Raw genomic sequence first — 16,628 nt, forward strand, 5'->3', positions numbered from 1 at the left:
ATCCAGCTACCAAGTAACCCAGCAATCTGAGGTTGTCTAAGGCGAGACAAGTTGTTTGAAATCATGAGCAATAGCTCGAGACTGAGATCGGGCAGGGTTTTTAGCTTTTGTTTGTACATCTTGAAGTCTCCATCAGTGAAAGCTGAGTGGGGCGGTGCTCCACTCGATTCATATGGGACCCAGACGCATGTTGTAGTCCGGTGATCACTGAGATGTATTGGATTCCAAAAAGACGACAAGTCAATTTGTAGACTCTGTGTATAGGGGTTGAAAATCAAAAAAACATTAACCAAAAGCAGTAAGGAGACAATATCCAGACGCAGAGATGACAAGGTCAAGTGGACGCTACAGTTAAGGTTTGATAGTTGACGAGTGGATCATATGATCCACACTAGATTACACAAGATTAGGTAATTTTCCTTCACTCTTGTTACTTGGATCAGCGGAACAATCTAGTGTAAGATGGAATATGTAACGTTGCGTATAGAGAAACTTGATTTCAAGTACCAACACCTATAATGCAATTCCAATTCACTACCTTGAAATGGCCTAAAGGGCCTCTGTGACCTTTCATGCAACAATGCGGAACTTCAAAATACGCTAACCCCGCACACAAAGGCCGCCCTTGTATCCAGTACTAACACCGTTTTGGCAGTTGATCGCACGAACGATGCGACGTTACAACACGGTGATGTGAAACACACCTTCCTCGCAGGAAAGGTGCTCGCTAATTCTTCCCGCCTTCTGTATCCATCGTGTTATTCACAGCCCAGACCCACAAATTTAACGCGTGGTTACGCGTGGTTCGACTAATTCCACCACGCCATGGCATTTTTGCAGAAAAACACCTTGTTCAGTTTGTTACTTCTTCAATTTGCCCTAAGTATAGTGGCAACCCAGGATAACCTTCGCTATGTCAATCCCCTGATCGGATCGACCAATGGCGGAAATGTTTTCGCAGGCGCAAGCCTCCCATATGGCATGGCAAAGCCTGTCGCTGATGTCGACGGCCAGAATACTGGAGGCTTCTCAACTGATGGAAGCAATGTTACGGGCTTCTCGCACATGCATGATAGTGGTACGGGCGGAAATCCCTCGATGGGAAATTTTCCTCTGTTCCCTCAGTACTGCAAAGATAATATTGTGGAGAATTGCAAGTTCCCGAAAGCCGCCCGCGCGGCTCACTATAAGAATGATTCTGTGGTTGCGCAGCTTGGCTACTTTGCCCTGACGCTCGAGAATGGCATCAAGGCTGAGATGACTGCAGCGCGGCGCACAGCATTGTACCGATTCACTTTCCCAAAGGGACAGACGGCGGATGGAGACGACCTCAATCCGTTGATCTCGGTTGATCTAACTGATTTGTGGGATAGTCGACAGAATGCTTCTATTAGCCTTGACGCTGACAAAGGTCGAATCAAAGGCAATGGTACTTTCTTGCCGAGCTTTGGGGCTGGCTCTTACAAGTCATATTTCTGTGCTGATTTCGGCGATGCTGAGGTCGATGATAGCGGAATCTGGGTGAATGACCGAGCTGGGTCAGTGCAGGAATTATTTGTCACTCGCGGTTTCAACAACTTTTACCTACAAGCTGGAGGCTATATGGCCTTCGACCGTCCAAATAGTGGGATTGTGACTGTAAGGGTAGGAGTCAGCTTTATTAGCTCAGATCAAGCCTGCAAAACCGCTGAAGTGGAAGTGCCTGAACCGGAAAATGCCTTTGATGGTCTGCGCAAAATTGCCGAGACGGCATGGAAGGAAAAGCTCAGTCCTATCAAGATCAGGCCGGGTGGTGCTAGCAAAGACCTGATCGGCAGTTTCTGGAGTGGTATCTACCGAACCATGTTATCACCTCAAGATCTGACTGGGGAAAATCCACTATGGAAAAGTGATGAGCCATACTTCGACTCTTTCTACTGTCTATGGGACGCTTTTCGGGCGCAGCATCCCTTTCTCACAATCATTGACCCAACAACACAGTCGAAAATGGTCCGTAGCTTGCTGGATACCTTCAAGCACGAAGGATGGCTGCCCGACTGCCGCATGAGTCTCTGCAAAGGCTGGACACAGGGAGGTTCCAATGCCGATATTGTTCTCGCAGATGCCTACGTGAAGAACCTTACAGGTATTGACTGGGAACTTGCCTACAAAGCTATGGTCAACGATGCAGAGAACGAACCACTCGAATGGTCATATGAAGAGCGAGGTGGTCTGCAGAGCTGGAAACACCTCAACTACATCCCATATCTGGACTTCGACTATATAGGCTTTGGAACCAATTCACGGAGTATCTCGCGAACGCTAGAGTACTCGTATAATGACTACAGCCTATCAATTGTAGCCAAGGGCCTCGGCAAAAAGGATTACATCACCTATTTGTCTCGGTCTGGCAACTGGCAGAACTTGTACAAAGAAGACCAGATATCGCTGCTTGGGAATGGTACAGATACTGGCTTTACTGGGTTCTTTCAGCCAAGGTACATTAATGGAACTTGGGGATATCAGGACCCGATTGCCTGCAGTGCGCTGGCGTCGTGGTGCTCTCTTACCTCGAACCCTTCAGAGACATTCGAGTCCAGTATCTGGGAGTACTTGTTGTGCGTATAATCTTCCCTGTCCGGGAAGCCTTCAATGCTAACCCTGGATAGTTTCGTCCCTCATGACATGGCAAAGTTGATCAAGATGGTCGGCGGCCCGAGGTCCTTCGTGTCTCGGTTGGATTATTTCCACACCTCTGGCTTGGCAGACATGGGCAATGAACCTGTCTTCTTGACCGTGTACGATTACCATTATGCTGGACGCCCTGGTCTGTCCGCCAGCCGAGTCCACGCTTACATCCCGTCTTCTTTCAACGCCACGCACAACGGGCTACCTGGGAACGACGACTCGGGAGCCATGGGTTCCTTCCTGGCATGGAGCTTGATGGGTCTCTTCCCGAACCCCGGTCAGGATGTGTATCTGATTATTCCTCCATTCTTTGAGGCCGTTGCAATCACTCACCCTGAAACCAATCAAACTGCTACCATTCGGAATGTCAACTTCGACCATACCTACAATAAGATATATATCCAGAGTGCAACGCTCAATGGGAAGCCTTACACCAAAAACTGGATCGGACACGAGTTTTTTACTCGGGGTATGACGCTGGAGCTGACACTCGGGGACAAAGAGAGCGGCTGGGGTACAGGCAAGGAGGACTTGCCCCCGAGTTTGAGTGATTCGGTTGCTGCAGTTGGAGATCACGATAGGACGTAGATAAGCATGAATCGAACACAACATTGTACTAGTCAGAAACCTCGCTCCCAACAACTGAAAATGCTATCTGGCAGTCTATCAACTCTTCTGTGCATCCAGGCCAAACCCTGCCACTTCAGAAGTAAAACCCCTGGAACACACCCCGATTTCGGTTTAGAGGGGTTGAGTCTTCGAGTCGGAGGCGTAGTATAATCAGCATAAATGAAATTTCACCGAGCAGGGAGACACGTTTTCCAAATCGTGTGATCTCTACTGATCAATCGTATGATACACACTTTGGAACTCTTTCTGGGCAAGTTATAGTTACTCGCGGCCCCGCACTATAGGAGGCCCGGCGAACCCTGACTAAGCTGCAACTTACCCCGGGCCCAAGTAGGTAACTCGTAGAATCCCCTTTATAGAAATCTCCTTTAACACTCATTTCTCAAAATCTCTCCTGAAATCTTCAATCTCGTATTCTGCACAGGAACATTCCCTGTTCACAAGTCCCAGGTGCTCCCGCGACCGGACGCTTGGCGACATTACTTTTTCCCTACCATCACCATCTGCTCGCAAACATGGCGAGCCGACAAATCACACGGCGCATTGTCACCAGCGCATCGATCGCACTATGCCTCATCTTCTTCCTGTTTATTCGACCACAGGGGCCACCGAGTCCCGCCATCCGCGCCCCAGGCCACATCGACCACTCGGCACCGGCATCCGCACCGGGGATAACCATCCAAGATAGCACACTGAAGGGCGATGTGATAATGCCGAAACTAGGCAATGAGACTGTCAAGTAAGGTACTCCGAGAGAGACCCATTGGGCAGTACACGAGCGTGATGGGACAATTCGCTTACGGAAGTCGTGGCTTTTCAAGGGCTGAACTAGGTCGTGCGACTTGGAAGTACTTCCACACTGTGATGGCGCGGTTCCCCGAGACACCCACGGAAGACCAGAAAGAGGCGCTGCGCTCTTATATCTATCTGTTTGCTCGATTATATCCTTGGTAATGAGACTTTCCCAAATGCTCCACTTTTCTGGTGCGATTTTCTGTGGTGGATTGGAAGCTAACGGTCGATGACATCAGTGGAGAATGTGCGGAGCATTTCATGCAGCATTTGAGTAAGTATCCGCCTCAGGTTTCGTCGCGAAATGCAGCTTCGGGCTGGGCTTGCTTCGTTCATAACGAGGTCAATACCATGCTCGACAAGCCTGAGTTTGACTGCACCAATCTAGGGGAATTCTATGACTGCGGTTGCGGTGGGGATGAGAAGGAGGGTGAGCCCAAGGAGGTGTCGGCTGCTTCTCGGCCTGATACTGGGAAGGAGGGCACAGGGCAACATGATGGCCCTGCTGTGGAGATCTCGAAGGAAGAGTTAGTGCCTTCCCGCTGTGGCAAACTGCTTATGGCTGTTTGATTGCTAACTTGCGATTTAGGACAACTCGCGGTTGAAGGGATGAATCTCCGACTATTCTTTCGATTTCGGAGCTCCATCTATCTACTCCATACCCGGTACTTGGATGCTTTGGGTGTCGACACCTTGTCTCTCACGCTTATGGAGCTGGTCTCCCTTGTACAATAATATATCGTCAGTTGACTACGTCAATATCAATCAATATACCCTTGTTGCGTTCTGCATGTGGCCTTTGGCATAAAGGAAGGTGTGTTCCTAGGCCCATATCTAAAAACCTATACCTTTGTACCGATGTAATAGATCCCCTTGGGCGCATCGTGTTTTCTGGCACACTCTCTAGGGTATTTCTTTAGGAGGTTGTTCAGGATCATTTCCGCATATTGGAGAGAATAGATACTTCAAGAGCATATCCTAATCCTATAGAATAGTGAGTTACAATAAGCTCTAGTGGTGTCCAAGTCCCGCCTCTAGATTGCCAATCTCATCAAAAGGCGTAACCCAAGCATTTTGCGCGCAAGTATCATTCTACCTGGTGATCAAGTGTGAGGATGGCGCGCATGACCACAGAGGCATAGCCAGTATATCCTTGACCAACAAAGCAGACTAAAAGACGCATTCCGTCGTACCAAGCTTGCCTGGTCAGAAAGTACCGGTCAAAGTCTCTTTTGTTCTTCACAACGAGCAACAGCAATGATGTGGTCAGGTTGCACTCTCGTGATACCGACGTTTCGAGAGATCGACTAGTTTCATGTGGCATGACCCTCCCAGGCCGGCATTTTTATGCATATTAGTATACATGAAAGGCCCGGGAAGAGTCTTTTAGGTCAAAGAGAGCAGGATAGCTGCCAACAAAGCACGTTACAAGGGCCAATCTACATTATCGGATTCTCCCCGCGTCCGTCCAACTGGGAAGAGGGGACAAATGAAAGCATGGGGCCTCCTGACAGGCATGCCATCCATGTCCGTGTGAGATCTGCGCCATTTTACACTGAAACATGTACCGAGTCAAGGGATGATAAAACAGGGGGTTCTCGCTTTCTTCGATTATTTTAGACAATGAATGTTCCCAAAGTAGTTGGAAAAGACTACACTTCCCGCTACCTTGATGCGCCCAGCCCATTCATCTTGCCTAATATAGCCTAGGGTGGCTCCCGATTCGGACTAGTGTGAACCTGCGCGCCAAAAATCGACGCGAAAAGAGAAAGGAAAAAAAGAGCAAAAGCTGCGATAGAGAGAACTTCGTATCAAAGCGAATTCCCCGCTTGAAACGCTTTTTACTAGCACTCTCTCAAGGAATTAGGGCCCCTTTCTTAAAAAAAAAAAAAAAAACTACGCCTTCAACCTCTCGTTTGCGCACCTGATAGGGTGATCTTTAGTGTCAACAATGGTCTCCTTCTCTTGCGAGGTGAGTTCTATCTGGTGTCCGAGGTGTATGCCTTGTCTTTGAATCACTGCTAACATGAAGTCTAGGCATGCGGGGATGTTCTCACCAAGAAAAAGCTCGACCCCCATCGCGGCCAATGTCGCGGTGCCTCCTTCACCTGTATCGATTGTATGGTGCATTTTTACGGAATGGAGTATAGAGCTCATACGGTACGTTGGATCCGCGTCGCGTTTTCGCATAATGCTTGTCGGGCTACTCTACTAGAGTCCCAGTCAAACCAACAACGGAGACATCCGCTAACGAGACCGGTCACTATAGTCATGCATGAGCGAGGCGCAAAAGTACCAGGGTGCTTTGTATAAAGAGAAGCCCCAGAAAGGAAAGAAGGGACAAAAGAAACAGAATCCAAACCAAACCCCCAACGGCCGCCACCAGCAACCCCATGTGGTGGACGCTCCTCCTCCCCCTGCCCCCACGCCCCCGCCTGCCGGCGAGGTGAGAACTGTCGCTTCTCCTCCCGCCAACAATGAGAAGGCTGTCAATGTATTCGACTATCTGGTCGCCGATGCAACTCCAAACGCATCCAAGGTCTCTGTGGCTGCGCCCAAGGAACAGATGAAGATGAACCCCAATGCCAAATCGGTCTTCGACCCCAGCGAGTCCCTCACTCGCGTCGAAACCAACCCCAACACGGATAACGAGGGTAAAAACTACGACATCGCATTCGAGGAGAATGGCTTTTCATACGGTGCTGGCCACATCTCGCACTCAGCCTCGCCCCCGAACGCGTCAACGACAGAGTTCGTCACACCCGCACCCAAGAAGAAGAAGGACCGCCGTCGCGAGGATAAGCCCCCCGGCACCGTCAGCGAGAAGAAGCGCAAGCGCGGCCAAGCAGATGTGCTCAACACCCCAGGGGAATTAGTCGACACCGCAATGATGGACGCCCCCTCCAGTATCATCAACAATGCCGGCACCCCCATGCTGAACCACTCCGGCCTAACCGGTGGCCTGAACCGAATGATGCGCTCTGCATCCCCCGACGGCGACGACAGTCCAGAAACTAGCCGTCGCGCCTACCAAGACACCTCGTCCCCGATCAAGCGCAGCCGCCGCAACGGCAACGACGACTCAGGTCTTGGCATCTCAATGAAGAACCGCGCCGGCCGCCTCGTCTCCTCCATGTTCGGCGGCTCGGCCGTCTCCAGCATCAACGGCTCGGAGCCCGGTTCCAAGACTCTTGTCCAAACCCGCCGCGGCAGCTCCTCTAGTGGCGACAGCCACCTCGACGTCCGCAAGAGCAAGAAGTCGCACCGCTCACACGCAGACGACGATGACTCCCGCAAGTCCAAGCGCAAGAGCTCAAACCCCACCGATGGCGACAGACCCTCCCGCCGTCTTAAGCAAGGCGACGAGCGCCGCGGCTCCGTCGACTCCTCCAACGGTCACCAGGTCACTGTCTACAAGCAGTCGCGGCCGCCGGCGCGCACGGATGAGGATCTGCAGCGGGAGCTGGGTCATCACTTCCTGTCGCTGGTGGCCAGCCATAGCGAGCGTGGCTGCTCCATTAACAAGGCACTTAAGCGCTTCCACCGTGAGCTGTCGGATGAGTATGATGCTGATCGTGGTCGTGATAATGGGCGCAGCCGGGCGGGTCGGGAACGAAAGGTTGATGATGAGAAGGATCTTTTCCGTGCGTTAAGACTCAGACGGAATGATCGTGGTGAGATTGTTGTGTTCATATAGAGCATGGACTCGGCGTGTATGATTTCAGTCAAATTGAAAGATGAGAATCTGTGGTTTGATTCTTTGTTACGAGGTGAAAGAGCTGGTCTTTTGCATAGCGCCATGTTTATTTTGGCACGCTGGTTTCGATAATCTGCATTTTGTCTACGTTAATTCAGAATTGGGACTAAATTGAATTGACAAGTGTGTTTTGGCTGTGTTTTCTGTTCTCGTTTCTTTTGCAACGCATGGAATCGATAGAGATCACCAGGTTTCCCTATGATCAACCATATTGCCGAAGTCTGATTGTGCTTTGAATAAGCCACGAGATGGTGTTTTAGACATGAACCTCCTGTGCTGGGTCTTTGATGTCTTGGCATAAAGTGGAGTCAATCACCCGTGGATCCTCACTTTGTGATTACATGCTTCAACCTGAATTGCAACAGTTCGTGCTATCCCTAACACGAAGCACGGCTTGAATGCATAGATCACCAACCTGACCACCAGGGGCCGCCTAGGGCCACCTGGGCACAGTGAGTCATGTTGTGCAACTCCCCTGGAGCTGACTCACACCTGAGCCGCTTGCCACTACGTCACCGCCTGCTGCACCGCCCAATTCTGCCAGGCGAGCTTTTATCGCCGTCTAGATAATTAATTGTGCAACAATTTTCTCTCTTCACTCTATAAGTGGGCTTCTGCCTTTGACTTTCTTTCTTGTTGCACTATTTAGTTTCTGGCTTACGCTCATTTCACCTTGCCCCACCGTTTCAGTCTACATAGACCCACACACTCAGTCGACCACCAGTTACTCTCTTCAAAACAAGCGCCAGTGAGAAAATCCACTGGAAGCATTGAAGTACGCAAGGATTCTCCAGTCAGACCCAGGTGCATTCTCGGTCATGGCAACACCACAGCCTGAGGCTTCAATTCCAGCCGGGCCACGGCCCCCACGTTCTTCCAGGCCATCTAGACGCAGAGGGCGGGGTTCGGCGAAGCGTGATGGTCAACAACAAATGCCTGCAGGTGAATCACAAAATCAAGCGGCGCCACTAGCACAACCTACCCAATCTCTACCACAGTCGAATGTAACACCTCAGCCCAGTCAACATGGTGGACCGTCCAGCTCGCGGAGGGGAGGGACCCGAGAAGGAAGAGGCCGGAGACAAAAGAACACTCCCCGGCAGGGACAGAGTCAGAATGGAAGACCTGAAAGCCAAGAGACGCGACTCGAGGCGCGAACCCGTGGAATGAGAGCGCGTGGCTTCGAAGCGAAGTTGACAAGACCAGACCAGGCCGAAAATGGCCCTCTATTGCACGGTGCAGGGCATTTACATGACCACTCACTAAGAGCCGATGTACCGGACTTTGTACCGGATTTTGCACCGATACCGTCATCTCAACAACGACAACCTGTTGAACCAACGCCATCTTCAAAAGGGAAAGGGAAAGCTAGACAGCCTAGGGCACCGCCACCACCTAAAGTCACGGCGAAGTCCACAGCCGACGACCTAGCCACCCGCATCCATGAAGACATCTCGCACAACTTGTACGAATGTCCTATCTGCTGCAGCGAGCTGGGCCGCAGGTCCAAGGTCTGGTCTTGTGAGCTATGCTGGACTGTCTTTCATCTGAGCTGTGTCAAGAAATGGTCCACGAATGAGGGTGCAGCTGCACAGAGACCTTCTGCTCAAGATGATGGGCAGGAAACACCCACTCCTCGCGCTTGGCGTTGTCCGGGCTGTAACCTTTCTCAACAAAATTTCCCCACGAGCTACTCTTGCTGGTGTGAAAAAGAGGTCGATCCTAGACCGCTTCCTGGTTTGCCTCCACACTCGTGTGGTCAAACTTGCTCAAGACCTCGCAAAAATTGCCCCCATCCTTGTGACACGACTTGTCATGCTGGCCCTTGTACGCCTTGTACTGCTATGGGCCCGATTCAAGATTGTTTCTGTGGCCTTAATTCGTCGCAGAAGCGTTGTCAGGATACCGATTATGAGAATGGATGGAGCTGTGGCGAAATATGCGGTGAGTTGCTGCCATGCGGGGAACATACATGTCCGCTTCCGTGTCATGAGGGATTGTGTGGCGGCTGCGAGGTTAGCATCGACGCCCGTTGCTACTGTGGAAAACTGCAGACGGAGATGCTATGTAAGTCAAAGGACGATGAGGAGGACAGTCGACTTGTCCGCGACGATGGCTCAGAAGATGAATGGACCGGTTGCTTTGACTGTGGAGAGACTTGTAATCGTCCATTTGATTGTGGCAAGCATTCATGCCAGAAGATATGTCATCCGCAAGATCCTCATCATGCACACTGCCCACAGTCACCAGACGTCATTGTCAACTGCGCCTGTGGCAAGACACCATTATCTGAGATCCCGGGATACACACCTCGGACCTCCTGCGAAGACCCCGTCTTGAATTGTCAAAAGCCTTGCGGGAAGACACTTCCTTGTGGTCATACTTGCGAGAAACTCTGTCACGTTGGATCCTGTGGCGCATGTCTGCGCAATGTTCACATCAAGTGCAACTGTGGTCGCACTAACAACCTGACAATATGTCACCAAGGCCAGAATGAGCCTCCCCAGTGCCCACGCATGTGCAAAGCGACTCTACACTGTGGTCGACATGCATGCACTGAAAGGTGTTGTCCGGGAGAGCAAAAGGCCAACGAACGCCAGGCTGCGCGTCGTAAACTCAGGCCCCATCTTCGCCCTGCTGACGAGGACATCGAGGCAGAGCATATCTGCACTCGTATATGTGGCCGGATGCTGAAATGCGGAAGGCACACATGTCCAGAGCTTTGCCACAAGGGTGCATGTAATACCTGCAGGGAGGCAGTCTTTGAAGAGATTCCGTGTAATTGCGGAAGATCTATTCTGTATCCCCCGCAGCCGTGTGGTGCAAAGCCCCCCGCGTGCAACTTGCCTTGTGAGCGTCCAAAGCGATGCGGCCACCCTCAAGCTGCACATACCTGCCACACAGACGAGGAGAACTGTCCCAAGTGTCCATTCTTGACCGAAAAGGCGTGTCTCTGCGGAAGGCGAGTGTTGAAAAACGTGCCCTGCTGGCTAGCAGATGCACGCTGCGGTCAAATATGCGGACGCCTGCTCAAGTGTGGCTCTCACTTCTGCCGTAAGGACTGTCATCGCCCGGAGGATTGCGAAGACGCTACCAAACCTTGCAGTCAGCCTTGTGGAAAGAACAAAACGATGTGCGGCCATCCGTGCACAGAGCAATGCCATGCGCCGTACGCGTGTTCCGAGAAGATATCGTGTTCGTCCAAGATTGCAGTGACATGTAGCTGCGGACGATTACGACAAGAAAGACGCTGCAATGCCGCTAAGGCCGTGACCTCCAAGGGCCAGGTGCAGTCGCCCCAACGCCACCCAGAGTTGACACCGTTGACGTGCGACGATGAATGTACGCGCCTAGAGCGGAACCGCTCCCTGGCGGGCGCTCTCGGCATCGATATCAACCAGACAACCACGCTTCAAACTATCACAGCCGAGAACCTCCCATACTCGGAAGAGACTCTGAACCAATACGTTCAGCTCGCATGCTCGGTGCCTCTATCAACACTCCAAACCTACGAATCCAATCTCCAAGCCCTAGCAGCAGCAGACAAACCCACCCGCTCATTCCGCTTCCAACCGGCGAAAGCCACTCTCCGCGCATTCGCGCACTCCCTCGCCGCAGACTGGGGCTTCGTGACGGAAAGCCATGACCCAGAACCCCACCGCCACGTTTTCGTCTTGAAACCGATTGCCTGGATGCCTCCCCTCTTTGGCATGGGGAGTGGCTCCACCATCGGTATCGGCAGCATGAGCGTGCGCGAGTGTGTCAAGCTCCGCGAGCGTGAGCGCAGCAAAGAACAAGAAGCGCGCCGTGTCGCTGCGCTTGAGGCTAAAGCCACCCGTGAAGCCGCCAAGGCACAGGCTAGTACTGGCAACGGCGGATGGGCTCAGGTTGCTTCGAAGAGCAAGGGTAGTAGTGGGGCTGGCTCGAGGACTGGAACTCCGGTTCAGAACTCGTGGGTGAGCAAGTCTATTTATGCTGCTCTTGATGGTGATGGTGCGAAGAAGGAGCGCTTGGTTCTGAGGTCTGGTGTCGGGGCTGGGAAGTCTATGCGTGCCAAGACCCCTGCGCCTGAGGTTGTTGATGATTGGGAAGAAGCTGAAGAGAAGGAGGAGAAAGAGGAAGCGGGGGAACAGGACCCGGACCAGAGCCAGGAAATATCCGTTCATGAGGACCCTGAGGGAAAACTTGAACTTGCTCCTGAATCTTGTGGTCCCGAGACGGAGACTCCGGCGGAAGATCGCCCCACTCAAGCTCAAGCAACTGTTGCAGATGATGTGCCAATCTAACCTTGTGTGCAAAATTTGATGATTGACGATCTGAGGAACAAATTCAAATTTTCAGAAGCGTTTAACTCGTCTCATTCTTTGCGAATTTACTTGCGTAACCCTCGGAGTTTGGAGTTTCATCATACATGACACGATATCGCATGTCGAAAGCATCACGCGAATCATGCTTCATGTTTTTGCATAGCTTGTAAGCAAGATGAAAGAAGGAAACCCGCAAAATTAGCTAGAAATTTTGAAACCGATCCTCGAAAAAGGCCAAGCAATCAATACGCAAATCTCAAAGAGCCAAATCTGTAGCGATTAATCTCCACGGATCCCAGCTACACACTCAAAACCTTAAACCCCCACTACTTTTTCACCGGCACGACCTTCACAAACTGCAGACATCCTTTTTTCGTCGCCCTATATGGTCCATGCTGGATCCCAGGTCCCCGATAGGCATAAGCTCCAACACCCCATGCCTGTCCGAGCGAAAGGTCTTCCAGTCCGCCACGCAAGGTGCAGACCTCTTCGATACAGTCATATGTTATTGGCTCTATCTGCGCAGAGATAGCATTTGGCTCCCACCATTGCAGCACAGCTTTATGTTCTCCATCGCCGTTTAGCAGGAATTCCCATACCCCCGGCGCGATGGAGTACCAGGGCAGTGCAGATGGAGAGTCCTTGGGTGTGCCCGCTGGGGGATGGGGTGGTGGAGTGGAAAATTCTTTTTGGTGGGCTGGCATTCTGGTTGGGTTTTCCTAAGTTTTCTTTTTGTGGGATGGGGAGATAGGGATGTGGGACATATGTTGTGTGGTGAATATTGGGAGATGAGGGGACTGTTTTTGAGGAGCTGGAACGGGTTAGAGGATGGTGCCTTTTAAGGTTATAGTTCAGGGACCCAGTCCACAAGGGCAACCTTGGTTGGGCAGTAAAATGCTGACAAATGAACACGGGTAGGCCCACCGTGATATCAATCTGGATGTCGAGAGGTGCAAGTATTAGAATAGACTATTTGCAAGTAATTACCCGGCATTTACATTATCTATTAAAAGCTGACCAAATTTTTTTCAACCCTTTTCATAGATACATCGATAGGGACCAATATTATGGAAAAATAGAGGTAGCAAATCAGAGCTAGTTGAGGTGTGGATGTTCTATGGGCTGTTGACGGCGGTTTCACTTTTTCCTTTTGGAGTTCTGATTTCAGGTCAATTCAGATGTGTTCAAAAGCAAAAAAGAATTGAAAAGGTAACGTTGTGATTGCTATTCACAGATCAAAGGATCAAAGTGTGCAGCTTGCCTAGCTCAACGAGGAGATTTACCAGATTGATATTATGCTGAAAAACTAGGTGTTTCTCATTTCAAATTTTCTAGTTATGGTATACTATACTGCTTGGTGGCTCTTTCTTTCATTTGGTAGGTACCTACTCTGAAGTCCAGAGGGTTTTAAAAAAGAAAGAACCTTCCTGATGCTGTGTTAAACGTATGCATCGGTCTCGCCGGTCCAGCCCAATATGGCAACTCTGCTCGCCCCGTCCTAAGCTCGCAGAAAAGCATAACAGCTGACAGTGTCTACCCAGTGCATAATATTGAAATGTCTATAGAGTATCCGGCAGTGAGTTAGATACGACCCACATGTCCCAATTAGGCAGTATTGATGCCTAATGCTGCTCACTTCTGCCTTTATTTCATGGCCATCAATAATTTGTTTATGTCATCAATTATGTCATCTTATAGTCCTGCTCGGCCTTTCTCTTATCTTGATATTTATTTTATTTGCTCTTCAGACTCAAAATGCCATCATTCCGACTTCAGGGATTCCACTCTGTGATCCGTGGTAACTCCCACCTGCTGCGTAATCAGCAGCGCCGATGGGCACAGGTCCACGATGTCCGCTTCCTCGCCTCGCACCACGATCCCAAGTATGTCTTGGAGAAGTATCGGTCCAAGCTGGACCAGAAAGCCAAGGAGTTAGCAAACTTTTCTCGACAACAATCACTCTTTCCGTGCTGACTGTTTTCTCCAGGGAGGGATATGATACAGTTGAGTCCTTGAAGGAAGCCTACAACGAAAAAATCCAAGAACTCCGCCGCACAGCATCCACCGCAGCTACTCCAGAGCCCGGAACTCCTACATCCACCACTGCCCTCCCAGGCACACCCCCATCATTCCAATCTCCCCCTCCTCCACAGGAATCGCGCACCGCCGAAGCCGCACGCGCCGTCTCCGGAGATTCCAGTCCCGTCAAACCCCTCAGCACCTACCTGGACGTCGAGAAGATCCGTGAGCTCCCACCCAAGGAGATTGAGGCGCTCTGGCGTCTCCGCTTCGCAGAGAACTCGCACGCTATTACTGCCGCGATTCCCCTCGACACATACAAGCGCATTATGCAAGCCGCACGCGAGAACCCGCAGTTTATTCTGCCCCTCCCGCGCGCGCAGACCCCCGAAGAGGCAGCGCAAGCGCCTGAGGGAGCTGACACCGTTGCCGACATCCATTTCCTTCAATGGGCTTTCCATCCACCTGCTGAGGGGTCCACTCTGTCGCCTTCCAATAACCATACCTCTACTGTGATCTTTACGAATCTGGGTCTTTATAAGATGCACGGCGCATTTGCCCAGCCTCACACTACTATCACTCACCACCTCGATCTGGCGGATGAGAAGGGGTTGGTCCTTATGCATGGTCAGATTATTCCTGAAGGTGGTGTATCAGCCCCCGAGGCTACTTGGCTTGTTAGCTGTGTGCAGCGCTTCTATGACTTTGAAGGACAAGCTTCTGGTCGGAAGAGTGAGCTTGTTCGCATGTTCACCCGGGGTGATGTTGAGAACTTCAAGGTTGAGGAATTGGTGGACGAAGCCGAGAAACTTCCGTAATTTGTTTCCGTTGTACTAAACCTTGTCACTTGTATTATATGTATCGCCCTGTTCCATTTTGCGTGATGGATTTGTAGATCTTCGGAATCTGGGCTTTCGTGGTTTCAATAATAGACGCGGGTGTCTACAAAGAATTGACCTTTGATCATGGAACGAATGTGTAAACCAAAACTTGGAGATGGAATTACAATCTACGTGCTTTCTGATATACAAAGAAGTGACCTGAACGTGTTTCTTTCTTCTGTGCATAAATTAGCTCTCGTAACTTGTTCAAAAGATGCAGTGGTAGATGTGTTATAGTGCAAAATCTCGAAATTGTTTCTGCTCGCTAGTAATTATCTTCTTTCTAGTGGTGTTTTGAACCCCTAGAGACACAGAATATCATCTGTTTAATATCATCTCTCTGCCAATCCCCAGACCCACCCCCAAAGTCGCCACAGTCTCAACCCCAAAAAATCAACCATGCACCTCCCACACCGCAACATCCACAGAACTCCAAAGATCCTTGGTCATCGGATCGCTGTGCCTATACATATTACAGCCAAGACTTTCCATTTCAAACAGTCCTGCCTGCTCCGCATTAATGTTACGTCCAAAAATCATAGAACCAGTAAGAACTTTCCCAGGCCGAGGAATAAGAGCCCGCTGCCCCTCAAGCCAAGATGCAAGAACTTATCCAAGTAAATCATATCAACAGGCCCACGCCGATCAGCTAAGAACTCCTCGTTAGAGATGCTCCCAGTGACAAGTTGGGCACCAAAAGAATCTTCATCTTAGAATCTTTCACACCCCAGTTGAATAAAATCACCCTCGACATCAGCTCCAATCGGGTTCATGGCTGATGACAGCCCCACATCAAATCAAACGTTGCGTAGATCCTGGTCGAGACAGCAGCTAGATCAGTTAGGGTATGTCCCTCGCGTGCACGGTGTATGACCTGCGCGTAGATTGGGGAAAGGTTTATACTAGACTTTCAGAAGCGGAAAATTCCAATGCAGGGATATGGGATGGCTGTGAGAAGTTTGATATCAGCCTTTCCATTGCTGAGAAGCTTATCGATTCCGGGATATACAGGTGTCTTGGTTACATCTGCCATAGTGTATCTTCGGAGTTCAGGTCTGTGCATTGTAGTAACAGTTCCACGTCTAGTGCAAGTAGCTTTTCTAGAATTGGTCGATGTCATTCAGCAGTATTGTATACTGTGGTCTTGATGGTTGGTCACTTGAAGTGTCTGGTTTGGGCAAGGCAAGGTTGATGAAGAGTAGAAGAACTCTTGGTAAACATGCCGAAAAGGTCTAACTAGGGTTTTTTTTTGTTGCCCTTCCAGCGCTGTGTTTCTCTATAGCCTTGGATAAGCTCCGTAGGGTCCTTAGCACGGAGCCTTGGGAGTTGGAGGGAATCTGCTGCAACCATGCACCTTTTCTGACAATCCAGGCACCGAGAACCCCCGGATACACAACTGGCAGTGATTGATGGCGCAATACCTCCTCTTCGAGAGTTTGTTTACGATGAAGCCTGCTCGAATCCGACCAAAAGGTGGCTTTCTAGTTTTGTACGTGCTGAGGCTAGAACATGGACGATTCTTCCCACCACGAGGGAAAACAAGGAAAATGAAGCGCCTTGAGAACGAATTTGGAT

The 16,628-nt window shown here is 50.5% G+C and overlaps 5 protein-coding genes across 5 annotated transcripts; all 5 read left to right on the top strand.

The window, feature by feature from the left end:
• Window positions 1-825: 825 nt before the first annotated feature.
• On the top strand, window positions 826-3,255 carry Pdw03_7891 (Alpha-1,2-mannosidase, putative; the record flags this gene model as incomplete). Its single annotated transcript, XM_014677550.1, has 2 exons — window positions 826-2,597; window positions 2,649-3,255. 2 exons carry the CDS (start codon window positions 826-828, stop codon window positions 3,253-3,255), a joined length of 2,379 nt encoding a protein of 792 aa, XP_014533036.1.
• A 557-nt stretch (window positions 3,256-3,812) lies between these two features.
• Pdw03_7892 (ERV/ALR sulphydryl oxidase) lies at window positions 3,813-4,694 on the top strand (the record flags this gene model as incomplete). Its single annotated transcript, XM_066101795.1, has 4 exons — window positions 3,813-4,036; window positions 4,119-4,247; window positions 4,329-4,616; window positions 4,679-4,694. 4 exons carry the CDS (start codon window positions 3,813-3,815, stop codon window positions 4,692-4,694), a joined length of 657 nt encoding a protein of 218 aa, XP_065956878.1.
• A 1,346-nt stretch (window positions 4,695-6,040) lies between these two features.
• On the top strand, window positions 6,041-7,786 carry Pdw03_7893 (Zinc finger, C2H2, LYAR-type; the record flags this gene model as incomplete). Its single annotated transcript, XM_014677552.1, has 3 exons — window positions 6,041-6,061; window positions 6,127-6,249; window positions 6,359-7,786. The coding sequence occupies 3 exons, from the start codon at window positions 6,041-6,043 to the stop codon at window positions 7,784-7,786; spliced, it is 1,572 nt and encodes a 523-aa protein (XP_014533038.1).
• Window positions 7,787-11,003: 3,217 nt separating this feature from the next.
• Window positions 11,004-12,132, top strand: Pdw03_7894 (NF-X1 finger transcription factor, putative; the record flags this gene model as incomplete). Its single annotated transcript, XM_066101796.1, has 2 exons — window positions 11,004-11,041; window positions 11,094-12,132. The coding sequence occupies 2 exons, from the start codon at window positions 11,004-11,006 to the stop codon at window positions 12,130-12,132; spliced, it is 1,077 nt and encodes a 358-aa protein (XP_065956879.1).
• Window positions 12,133-13,908: 1,776 nt separating this feature from the next.
• Window positions 13,909-14,990, top strand: Pdw03_7895 (F1F0 ATP synthase assembly protein Atp11, putative; the record flags this gene model as incomplete). The annotated part of the gene is made up of 2 exons (XM_014677555.1): window positions 13,909-14,084; window positions 14,141-14,990. 2 exons carry the CDS (start codon window positions 13,909-13,911, stop codon window positions 14,988-14,990), a joined length of 1,026 nt encoding a protein of 341 aa, XP_014533041.1.
• Window positions 14,991-16,628: the final 1,638 nt, after the last annotated feature.

This window comes from Penicillium digitatum, chromosome 3 (genome assembly GCF_016767815.1).
Source record: "Penicillium digitatum chromosome 3, complete sequence".
Taxonomy (NCBI): domain Eukaryota; kingdom Fungi; phylum Ascomycota; class Eurotiomycetes; order Eurotiales; family Aspergillaceae; genus Penicillium; species Penicillium digitatum.